Source organism: Carya illinoinensis, chromosome 11 (assembly GCF_018687715.1).
Source record: "Carya illinoinensis cultivar Pawnee chromosome 11, C.illinoinensisPawnee_v1, whole genome shotgun sequence".
In the NCBI taxonomy this organism is placed as follows: Eukaryota; Viridiplantae; Streptophyta; class Magnoliopsida; order Fagales; family Juglandaceae; genus Carya; species Carya illinoinensis.
This window is the reverse complement of record NC_056762.1, coordinates 26,147,755-26,160,521: the sequence shown is the minus strand read 5'-3', so window position 1 is coordinate 26,160,521 and position 12,767 is coordinate 26,147,755. Positions and strand designations below refer to the sequence as shown.

Below are 12,767 nucleotides of genomic sequence, written 5' to 3'. Positions count from 1 at the left end.
ATTAATTCATACGATATGTAAATTGCTATAAATGGAAAACTATTCACCACTTCAAAGTGTGGTGGTTTCATCAAACCTTCTCAATCCTAATAAGACTAGATACACAAACAATACAACAAACAATACAATAGTTAAATGTAGACCTACTTCAAATATAAAAGAAAAAAAAAATACACAATGAAACAAATAACTCACCAATCCCAAGAATTTCCTCTAATGCTGTTCCAATTATTTGCTATCAGTTATAATAGTGCAAAACCAGCAACTCAAAAATCTAGAAGAAAATTCACCCAATTATAATAGTGCAAATCTTTACTTCAATCTATCTATCAAAAAAGGGAAAAAAAAAAGAAAAAAAAAAAGAAAAAAAGGGAAAGCAAGGTCAATCTATTTTAGTGAGAGAACACGCACATGTATTGAAGACAAGCTAATGAAGTTGTACAGTTTTTGAAAGGAATATCAGAAATTTGACTTCAAATTCTACCGTTATTGGCAAAAGAATATGCCCTCTCTACTTATTGACTTCAAAGTTAAATGTACATTTATTGACTTCAATGTTAATGTACATTTATTGAGTTCAAGTTCTTCATTTATCGAGAAAAGAAATAAAGGCAAAGGAATAAATAATGGTTCATAAGATGTCTCAAGAGGGTTTTATGTGTTATTTAGCTTGGAATTTTAGAAGTATCAAATAATCAATTATTCTAAAAACTTAAGCAGGTATAGAATGGTGAATAATTATTTAAATAATATTTTCTAACATTTTTCCTCTTGCGATACCAAAAATCAAGTGGATCCTCCCATCTATTAGGAAAGAAACTTGAGATTTTCAGCCAAAACATATGCGCAAAACTAGGATCATTTGAATCCAAGACTATCACTTGATACCATGCCAAAATAATTGATTATCTAAAAAACTGAATAAACTGATAAGAAAATACCAATTTAATCATTTAAATTACATTCTCCATACTCCATGGGGAATGTTGTTGGACTAGACATTGGAGGATGGTTCATGCGAGAACATATGCTGCAATGAAATACAGAACATTAATGAAATGAGCATAAATTACCTGTAAGTTACTGTGCTTAGAATGATACTCCACCCACCTAACTTATGTGTACAGAAAATCCACCCGCTTCTTACTGTGATACTCTGCCACTCATCTTCATGCTTTGAGGAAGATTGAAAGCAATAGTCAGGATAAAAATCAAGAAAAATGTAGAAAAAATTAATGACATAAATCTGCAAAAATGTAGAAGAAACCTTCTCGGTTTGAGAGATCAGCAACTGAAACTAGGAATCCTCTATATTTGAAAAGTGCCGAAATTTGAGTTTGGACAAAAATGCTCTGCAGAAGGCTTGGAAATGCTACCGTCTTTATCTTCTGGGTATGCAAAGCAAACTGGGTTCTTTCATTTTTTTTCTTTTGATTTTGACCTTTTGGTTTTGTATTTTATTTTAATATAATTCTGACATGACAAGACAACCCGTTAGCATTACTGCCCTTAGACTCCTTCTAATTGTTGAATCGATGAGAATTGACAGCAATATTACGTAAGGAGTTTGTACATATTATATAATTATTTAATAAAAATGAGATTTATTATTAAAAAATTAATTTTTTTAATTTAAATTTCATATTTATTTACCTTTTTATATTGAAATGATTACACGTTTACGCAATCACAACACTCCCACCATTTCTGTTTATGTTTATTTATTTATTTGTACACATTTGAAATCAACTGGTCAATGAATCAAGCGACAGCAACAGTTTCCATGTTCAAACTTGAATGGTATAAAAATGGCATACACCGACTTCTCTTCACCAATCGCTCTCTGTTTGTTTCTCACAAACAATCGAAGACGCTCTTCGACTATCATAGTTAAACTACTTTTGATCTTAAACTTGGGTTGAACTCTTGTGCGTGGGCTTTGGTTTTTCACTTCTGACTCTTCCGGAATGGCGGGCTTTGATGATCTGGCGAGCGAGAGAAGCAAGGCTCAGTTCGATGTGGAGGAGATGAAGGTCATCTGGGCCGGCTCTCGCCACACATTGGAGGTCTCCGATCGCATTTCTCGCCTCGTCGCCAACGATCCGGTGATTTTTCTCTACTTGTGTTGTTCCTCTGGTTTGGGTTGATTTAAGAACTCGTATGCTTCTAATACTCGGCTTGGTTGATGAGAAGTGATTAATTGGTCAGCTGTTAGAAACTCCAGGATGTTTGAAATCCTTTAATTTGTATTTTAGTTTTTGTTAAGCAAACACGGATAGATAAAAAAGAAAAAAAGAAAAAGAAAAAGAGTTATTACTTATTAGTTGGAGGGTTTGGGGACAGAGCTACGTATTCTGGAGGCGTGGGCGCAATATATATATACATTTATATGTATATATAACTTTACTACTCATCATTCACACTCACTGCAAACCAAACTTTTTTTTTAATTTTTTTTAGATTTATTCTTCTTAAACTAATTGAATTTTTTTACTTATTATCCATATACCAAATATTTGATAAATAAATAAATAAATGTGGTAGTAGCGATGATGAATAGAATATATATATATATATACACCAGGCCAGGCCACGTGCAAAGCATGTTTGCTTAGTTAGGTTAGACAGTTTTTTACAAAAATAATATGGTTTTTTAAAAAAAAAACTTGATTAATGAATAATTTAATGCATAGAGACAAGAAACCAAACTTTAACAAATATTTTTAGGTAATGATAGGTCGGTAAGTATAATAATTATATTTTTAGATATATTAGAAAATAAAAAAATTAGTTCAGAATTAAAGTCAAGATACATTAGAATAACATATACAAATAAAAATATCATTGTTGTCACCACAATAAATACTACAACTACACTCAAAGAACACATAAGATTTGAGATTTTTTTGAAATCTTGGACGATAAATCCAAATTATGTGTTTTGATATAATTTTTTTTAATCTCGACATATTTGAAAAGATCTTGTTCAGATCTGAGTATTTTTTTTTTTGGTACTTGTTCTTTATTGTCCTTTTTTTTTTTCTACAAATCTGAACATTTATACTTAGATTAAGATCTGAGTGTTTTAAGGAAACGTGTGAGAATGTAGGTTTGAGGGGGGTAGGTAGAGAGGCAGACAAATGAAAGTGGGAGAGAGGTTCGAGATGAGAGGAGAGAGAGAATCAGGAATGATAGAGAGGTAGAAAAAGAAAATTTTATCTTTAAAATAAGAAAGTAACAGATTTAACGGAAACACAAGAAAAGTTAGTGTAGCAGTTAGATAGTCACTTATTATAATAAAATAGATATATGCATATAATCTGTATTTTTTTCCCCATTTTAGGTATTTCGAAAGGATACCAGGACTATGCTAAGTAGAAAGGATTTGTTTAAAAACACTCTGAGAAAAGCGGCTCATGCATGGAAACGGATCATTGAGCTTCGTCTTTCTGGTATGTCTCCACTTGATTGTTTTGTATCATGTTACTTGCCTTCTGTTCCTTGTTTTTTTTTTTTTTTTTTTTAGAAGAAAATTATTTTGACCTCTAACCATGATCGAATATCCTTCCAATATCCATTCACTTGTGTAATTCACTTGTGGAAGTTTTATTGTCGCAGAGGAAGAGGCAGCCGAGTTAAGGTTTTATGTGGATGAACCTGCTTTTATGGATCTTCACTGGGTATGTTCTATTCCTTATCTTGATGGTGTTGGTAGATTGTAAGTTCATTAGCTGTTTTAATCTATGAGGACCATTGAATTATATGCGGAAACATGGTTCCCTGACACGGTTAAGTTGGTTGTGATTTTAATTCTTAGAATTTTTTATGTACCAAAGTGTATTCATGTTTGCTTCTAGGATTCATATTGTACAAAATTTTGGCTTCATCGCTTGAAATACAAGCTTAATTTATGTTTTTCATCGACAGGGAATGTTTATACCAACTATTAAAGGTCAAGGCACTGAGGAGCAGCAACAGAAGTGGCTGCCGTTGGCATACAAGATGAAAATAATTGGTTGCTATGCCCAAACGGAGCTTGGTCATGGGTCCAACGTTCAAGGGCTTGAAACAACAGCAACATTTGATCCCCAAACAGATGAGTTTATTATCCATAGTCCAACATTGACTTCAAGCAAAGTAAGTAGGATGTAAAATGTGCAACCTTATTATTATTTTTTAAGTAAATCATTGACAACAAAAGTACATGGCAGAGAACTACTAAAGGATTCCCACTTATTTCATTTTGTAACAATATACTTAAGGACAATCTAGGGAGGGATTTATCTCTTTATTAATGCATCTGCTGTGTGAATAGTGCTTTTGAGAGGGTGCTTAGGAACAGGTGATCTTATTTTTTGTCTCCCTGTCTGAACATGGTAGACAAAGTACTTATTATTCAGCCTTTTTCTGAATAGTGGTGGCCAGGTGGATTGGGTAAAGTTTCTACACATGCTGTTGTTTATGGACGTCTTATCATTGATAGTAAGGACTACGGTGTGAATGGTAACTACCAAACCTGTTAACCATTGACAACACGGAAAATTATTCTGTATTAACTACGATAAATTCCCATTTTTAGGTTTTATTGTCCAGCTCCGTAGTTTGGATGATCACTTACCACTTCCGGGAATAACCATTGGTGATATTGGAATGAAATTTGGAAGTGGAGCATACAACACAATGGACAATGGCGTCTTAAGATTTGATCATGTTCGCATCCCAAGGGATCAAATGTTGATGAGGTTTGATATCTTACACAGACCTCTTTTATATTTCCCCCGTCCCTTCTTCCCCTGCTCCTAGCTGCTTGAACTTGATAAATTTGAAATGACCCTAAATTCAGCAATTGCTTTTTAGTATTGTTCTTTTCCTACTTATCAAAAAGTATTGTTCTTTTCTTGAATATGTACACTAAAGGGCTGTTGGGCATTTGTTTGCAGTTGGATCTCGTCAATACTGCCCTTTTAGTTTCCATTGTCGGATCATCACTTGTTCCAAAAGTTTTAAGTTGATAGGAAGAGATAAATTTAATGATTTAATTTATATTCTAATGCTCCCCCTTACGTGTGGACTAGACTTTTCTTTAATAAGTGAGCCGAACATGTGTAATATTTAATTAAATAGGGTGAGGTGTGGAATTGGGGCTCAAAATTAGGACTTTTGTTCTAATACCATGTTAAATCATCACTTGTCCTAAAAGTTTAAGTTGATGGGATGTGGTAAATTTAGTTATTTAATTTATATTCTAACATTCGTTACGTTATTATAAGATAAAGATTTCAAAATTTTTAGAAACCACATTCAGCATCCATTTTAATTTTAGTACTACAAAATGGAGTGCCTGTTTTACAGGCACCGATTAACATTGGGAAGGTCAGTTCATGAACAACTTGAGCTTGATTGAGTAAACTTGACTTCGGTTTTTGTTTAATGATGAATCAAACTTGAACAAAAATTTAGGCTTGAACAAATATGTTGACCTTAGGTTATACAGTGCATTAGAAAGATGATGACAATGAAGTTATACCATCTTTCTTAGTATTTGGAAAGATGAGAGGAAATCAATAGACAACTTGATCATGAGTGTTGAATATATATATATAATGTTGATTTATTATATAATATATATTTATCTAATATATATATTGATATAATATATATTGATTATTACATATATTTAGGTATGAGTTTGTGTTTGCATCTACATATGAACGCATTATATAACTTCAAATATAGGAAAATTCTACATACTACAAAATCATTCTACTCTTATCCCACCATAATAATAAGGTGGTATTATCTATCAACTTTTGATTTTTTAGAAAAAAATAAGAAACGATCCATGTGATCGGAAGTATACCATTTGGAGGATGAAAGTGAAATAGTATTAAAGTACATAACATTACTCTAAAATATATGTAGTATAGGTTTGTGATTGGATGGCCATAAAATATAAATAAAAAATCTAATTTGTGAAAATAGTTGACTTGTTACAAATATAAATTTTTGAGTTTGATTTTTCTAATTTCATAAATAAACTAGGTTGTATAACGAACAGGATTGATATAATTGTAAGGATAGCTACTAATTAGTGATTAACACAAATATACAAAAATGTATAGAATTTTAGTGATGCTATTTGTCTTTTGTAACAAGTAAGCTAATTAAGCCGCCTGCTAACAAGCTTGAAAATCAAACTTGAACATGTACTCTAGTTCAATGATGGGTCGAACTGACTCATGCTCGCATCAAGCTTGAACATTCAATAATTGGCTCGACTTGTTTGTAATCTTATTGTATGACTTGTTTATTGTATGACTCCTTTAAAGGATAGCTACTAATGAACATTCGTTTAAAGGAGTCATATTTGTGTTTTTGTTTCTTCCTTCTTCACAATTTCAGGGGGAGTTGCAAGTAATACAATAAACATGAATATTTCTCATTCCCCTCTTTGGAAACTGAAGTACCACTATTTTCTTTGTGTAGACAAAACTAACGAGCTACCTAACATTCATCCCACTTTGTCCAATGAAATAAAAATTTTATACTCTCCAGATTACTTGTCATTTTAAGTGGACGGATAAGATGGCTGTTCTGAAACTTGTTATAATGTTCCAGGGTTTCACAGGTTACAAGGGAAGGAAAACTTGTGCAATCCAATGTTCCATGGCAACTTGTGTATGGTACCATGGTATATGTGCGACAAAAAATTGTATCTGATGCTTCCTGTGCTTTATCACGGGCAGTTTGTATTGCTACTAGGTATAGTGCTGTTCGTAGACAATTTGGTTTGCAAAGTAATGGCATTGAGACCCAGGTACATTTAACCTTTTTTGTTTTAAAATGATCCGTCTTGCTGTATGGGATATGCTATCGATAATCTCTCAGCAGAATGACCCCCGTTTAATTTATATGGCCACATAGTAGATTTTTCTGGTTTGGGTTTTTCTAAGCAATTTACTCAATCTAGATTGTGCAATGTTGGAGACATCTGATGTTCTCTATGCTGATCCTGTATATTTATGCTTGTTGAATTAAATTATATATAGCTACCATTTATGACTAGTGACCATGGAGAATGATGAGATGAACACAATAGACTTATTTGAAAATCCCACACAATCCCCTAAACTACATCCCTTACATAATGTGACCACCAAATCATTAAAGTTGTACTTAGCCCTCCTAATTTGAAACATAAGCTATAATTTCCTACTCTTTTAAAGACACGGCCTTTAAGATTGTGTCATGTCACCTATTTTTTCATTTATATTAGATCAAATATTAATTTACGTGCACATTGGAACTTTTGTTTCAAATTGAGGACTAAGAATTTTGATGATTTAGACGTTATAATGCAAAATCGTTTTTCATTTAGAATTCAAGCTTAGAGACTCGGTAAAACTGTAATTTGTTTCTTTCTTTCCTGTTGATGAGTTCTTATACATTTTTTCATGCTTTTCTTTAAAGGATGTTTCTTATGAATTTGCCTCTTTTGCATTTAGGTGATTGATTATAAAACGCAGCAAAGCAGACTCTTTCCTTTGCTGGCTTCTGCTTATGCTTTCAGATTTGTTGGTGAGTGGTTAAAATGGCTGTATATGGATGTCAACCAAAGATTGCAAGCCAGTGATTTCTCTACATTACCTGAGGCTCATGCATGCACAGCGGGTTTGAAGTCTTTGACTACTTCTGCAACTGCTGTATGTGATTACTACTGATTCCAACACCTTCCTTATCTTAAATATATCATTCTCTCTCTCTTGCACATACACCCCTGTGCACATGCATGCACATGTGTACACACAATCACAAAACATGTAACACATGCATACGCTCTCATACTGAGCTCCTGGGATGAGCCAAGTACTCAAAAATTGGTAATGATTCTAGACTGTAAGTACCGAGCCAAATCATGATTCTATAGATCGAAGACCATGATTTGTAGTGCATGTAAATCTGCACCTAGTGCTTCATATTGAAATTTTAAAGTCAAATTCTTGATGACATAAGACTATGCATGCGAATGGATAGTCTTTTTGCCAGCTCAGTCGCGCACTCAAGCGGCTGAGAATCCTTATTCAATTATTTCTGGAATGCAGAGTGTTCTTGTTGATCTTATTCATTTTTATCTAGTTGTAGGCTGGATTCTATCAGTGGTGTAAATTTGATCTTTTTTATGGCTTGAAGTGTTTCCGCATATGCACCTTGTGGAATCACTGTCATGTACTACATTCACAGTTCACACGTGCATTTCATTAAGATGCGACTGCATTCCATTTCATAATTTTTTTTCTACAGATTCATTTTAAGGTCGCACTTCCTAATTGTGATTATTCATATTGCCCTTCTTCAGGATGGAATTGAAGAGTGCAGAAAATTATGTGGTGGCCATGGCTACCTATGTAGCAGTGGGCTGCCTGAGTTATTTGCAGTTTATATCCCTGCCTGTACATATGAAGGAGACAACATTGTTCTGCTTTTACAGGTATATCAATTTGAAGTATTTATTTCTCATTTTTTGACGTTATTGTCATAAATATGTATGGTTTCACGAGCCACTTAATCTGAACTTTGGTTTGCTTTGGCAGTGAAGATTTGTGTTTAACAATATTAGGCTGTACTTTCAAAATTAGGCTTACACTAAATTTCATTGGTGAAGATTGTTAACGATGAGTGCTTGTTTAGGAAGATCTTCTGGATGTAATTGACCTTTCCTAATTTTTCTGGGTCAATTTAGTTTTTTAAATGTGCATTGTTCTCTCTTTTATACAAGCATGACCAACCCCAGCAGAAGAAATTTTGTTGGCCTTCCAAACTTCAGTTTTGGACCGAGTTAGGGATATCAAGTTCTTCATTGTTAGTTTGCACTTTCTTATGAGTTTTAGTTTGTAAACTCAAATTTTGTCTGTCAGGTGTATAGTTTGTAAATTCATATTCAGTGACTTTTAATAAGGCAATGCAAGTGCTTCTAATGGAATTGAGTGGTTGTATTGTTTTTTTTGTTCCATATTCCTTCAAACCTTCAAATCTATGTAAGAAGGGAACGTAAATATAAAGAGCATGAGAGTTTCTGCCACTCACCATAACTGCTGGTAGAGTATTGGTTTTAGGATCATTTTTCAATTCAATTTCATATTGCAGCTGTGGTGATGGCTGCCATGTTTTTTGTTCATCCCCTTTATGATCGTGGCTTTACACCAAAAAAGAGATTAGTTCACATAACCCATCCACATGATAAATTTGCCCCTATTCTTTGTTAGAATTAAACCCTTGACTTATCCTGCACTGTCTAGTGCAATATTCACCTGTGCCAGAAGAGCTTTGGAGCTATACTTTAGGTCAGTATGTGCTCAAACCTGAATTGATCATGTTTAATTGCTTTGAGTTGGGGTCGGCTTAAGTTCAGGAAAAACAATGCGTATATTCTTGGGGCACCTTATTATAAGTGTAATGCACATCATTTATGAGATGGACTAGTCGATGCCACCTTGGGTTGGTCATTGTCAGCCTACATATTCAGTCGCTAGCATTATGTTGTTTAAAGTTCAACTTAACTGGGGACATTCTGCTAAAAAATTCCTATTGTAGGTTGCAAGATTTCTTATCAAGACTGTTTCCCAGCTGGGGTCTGGGAAGGAGCCTGTTGGGACCACAGTTTATATGGGTAGAGTGGAACAACTGATGCAATGCCACTGTGCTGTACAAAAAGGTAATACTCTTTTAATGCCACTGAACGTGGTGCTTTAGCAAACTTTCTATTATTGTAAGTTTAGATATAGATTTTTAAGTGTCATTCGGAATCTTGATGAAATGCATTTAATATAATTGGGCACTTCTTATTGGTGCACTGAGAAGTTTGTCATTTGATTGTGACCACAATCTACTGGATTTGTTTATGAGTTATGATCAACTCTATAATTTGAACTCTCAGCCTATTTCTCATGCTAGTGTGTTTACTCTGCATTGATTGGTAATTTGTGTCCCTTTTGATGGCCTGCAGCTGAGGATTGGTTAAAGCCCAGTGTAATACTAGAGGCGTTTGAAGCTAGGTCCATGAGAATGTCTGTTGCAAGTGCTCAAAACCTAGCCAAGTTTGATAATCAGGAAGAGGGTATGCCTAGTTTTGCCTTGTATAAAAAAGCTATATGCTAGACATCTCTCTCTCTCTCATTCTCTCTCTTCACTTTGTTGTTTAACTACATATACATTTGTGGCCAACATAATCTTATTGCTTTAAGCATCATCCTTGGTGGTTTGAACTTGCATGTATTTTATGTCATATTCTAAGTATAACAAGTTCATAAACTAATATGTTTCTACTTTTTTTCTTCACTTCAGGCTTCTTGGAACTCTCAGCTGACTTAGTCCAGGCAGCAGTTGCCCATTGCCAATTAATTGTTGTTTCTAAGTGAGTTTCTTCCACTTTATTATGGCAATTAAAAATCTTTCGGAATTGGCACCTTGTGATGCCTCTCACATTGAACATCCTGTATGATGCAATCACAAAATCCCGACACAACTGACCTTCAGCTAATAAAGTTTAGCCCTCAGCAACCTTGTGTCTATCACATTGTAAATATGCAGCTGTGCCATAATAACATGAGAGGATTTGCTACATTATTTTATTGAGAGAGCAGAAGGAATGAATTTTTTTTATGCCCCCTGCTTTTTCAGTGAAAAGCAGCAGCACTGATCTATACCATGATGCACCAACCTTCTCAAAAACTATAAAAAGAAATCTTTATTATCTGCTAATCTCATGGTAGGATGTTCCATTTAACTCTTTTGCATCTTCCACTTAAGGTTCATTGAGAAACTGCAACAAGACATACCCGGAAAGGGGGTGAAAGGGCAGTTAGAGGCCCTCTGCAATATATATGCTTTGTTTATCCTTCACAAACATCTTGGTGATTTCCTCTCGACTGGCTGCATCACTCCCAAGCAAGCTTCACTTGCAAATGCTCAGCTAAGATCTCTATATTCCCAGGTTTGTCACAAAATATTTTCCCTCTCTATTGGTTTACTCATGCTTAAAAGTTGCTGTCTTCTAATTACCGATTTGATTCATGCATTCTTAGGTCCGACCTAATGCAATCGCCCTTGTTGATGCATTTAACTACACTGACCACTATCTCAGCTCGGTTCTTGGGCGATACGATGGTAACGTGTATCCAAAACTCTACGAGGAGGCATGGAAGGATCCTTTGAATGACTCGGTTGTGCCTGATGGCTACCAAGAATATATCCAGCCTATTCTGAAGCAGCAGCTCCGCAATGCAAGACTCTGAAGAACATACAGTTGCAACATTTACTTGTGTAGTTGTATAATGGGTTTTATTATTAATTTTTAGTTGTAAAATAAGAAGTTAGTAGTCAATAAGAAGTTAGTTATGACTTCGAGAAAAAGCAACATATGCATACTCTTAAATGACAACAGAATGTTAAACTAATAATAAACAATAATTACAAGTATCCATAATGATAGGGGGTGCAGGGTAAAAGTGCCCCCATTAGATGCTCAACTTAGATTACTTGTTGACTCTTTCGCTTGTGGTTCTGGCTATTTGAAATAAGTGCAAAGATACTTGTTAAACATTTTCGTAAATGATACGAATATTGAAGGGGCCACGGCATCACGTAGAAGAAGCACAAGAACCAGCAAACCAAACATTAAGTTGGCTGATTACGTTGCTTGATTTGTGGGACTTGATCTTATTATCATTTATTGTTTTATTGGCTATTATTAGACTACTTTTCTTTGTTTGATTGTTTTTCTTTCTTGGTTAATGTTTTCATTATTATGGGACATGTTTCCGAGGTTGTACGTGGTTGCTTATATGGAACAATGAGATGTTTTGGAATGGGTATTGAATCAGTTTTGCAAATAGTTGCTTGGTATTCTCAATACCGTGAATTGAGAGAGGGTTGGTTCTGCACCTTGAGCAGAGCAAACAGGTGTTCATACCTATCAGTAAGGGAATTGCAAATTTAGGTAATTAGGTGTGCAAGTATCATGTAGATCTAGTAGCTGGTGCTTTATGAAGTAACAGCCACTTGAAGATTGAGTGAAAGTCTTATGTAGACCTTGCAGTTGTGGGCGATCTGGAAGCTAGTGCTTTTTGAAGGTCCGAATGTACCCTTTGGTGAAATTCACCAAAAACATAATTTATCAAATTAAATAATTTAAATCACAAGCAAAATAGATGTTGACCTGGGCCAAGAGACTTGGTTTTCAAGGTTTTTGTCTGGTCGAAATTGTTTCCCATGGTGATTCACTTGTTCGTTCTCAAGGTTCCATCCGCTTGGCTTGGGGTTCGTACAGAGTCTCGAGGTGCGTTAGCAGTGTTGATTAAGATCAGCGAATAGACTAGTGCATTCCTTTGGAACTTAATATAAACTAGTCACTGTTGGCTAAGAATGATGGGCGCTAGGCTTTGTTGAGATCGGTGGGTAAATAAATAAGTATTGTGCTAATTCGTCCTCTGGTTCCACTACTGGCTGGCTGTTTCTAGCGCAGTACCTGGCTAAGGTTAATCTAAATATTAGTACCCGCTGCAACAGGTAAACACGTTAATGCATCAGAAGCAACATCCTGCATGTTGAAGAATAATATTATGTAAATAGGCTCATGCCGTAATTGTAGTCGTCGCTCGTGCATGGCCTTTCCTTGCCATGCAAGTGGCAACTTAAATCGGGAGGTAGATATGCATGAAAGTCTGAACACTGCGTGTGGTCAGGAAATAGATGGTGAGCTTGCCATGCAT

General features: G+C 34.8%; 1 protein-coding gene and 1 long non-coding RNA gene across 2 annotated transcripts; one reads left to right on the top strand and one right to left on the bottom strand.

Moving 5' to 3' along the window:
- Positions 1 to 891: 891 nt before the first annotated feature.
- Positions 892 to 1,411, bottom strand: LOC122281060. Its single transcript, XR_006230126.1, has 3 exons — positions 1,268 to 1,411; positions 1,111 to 1,174; positions 892 to 1,030 (listed from the first exon to the last, which is right to left on the bottom strand). It is a non-coding gene; the product is annotated as an uncharacterized LOC122281060 (long non-coding RNA).
- Positions 1,412 to 1,705: 294 nt separating this feature from the next.
- Positions 1,706 to 11,525, top strand: LOC122280422 (peroxisomal acyl-coenzyme A oxidase 1-like). Its single transcript, XM_043091316.1, has 14 exons — positions 1,706 to 2,105; positions 3,344 to 3,452; positions 3,619 to 3,680; positions 3,928 to 4,137; positions 4,416 to 4,503; positions 4,580 to 4,742; positions 6,619 to 6,817; positions 7,506 to 7,703; positions 8,357 to 8,488; positions 9,592 to 9,712; positions 10,004 to 10,114; positions 10,342 to 10,411; positions 10,807 to 10,990; positions 11,082 to 11,525. Exons 1-14 carry the CDS (start codon positions 1,968 to 1,970, stop codon positions 11,289 to 11,291), a joined length of 1,995 nt encoding a protein of 664 aa, XP_042947250.1. The 5' UTR covers positions 1,706 to 1,967; the 3' UTR covers positions 11,292 to 11,525.
- Positions 11,526 to 12,767: the final 1,242 nt, after the last annotated feature.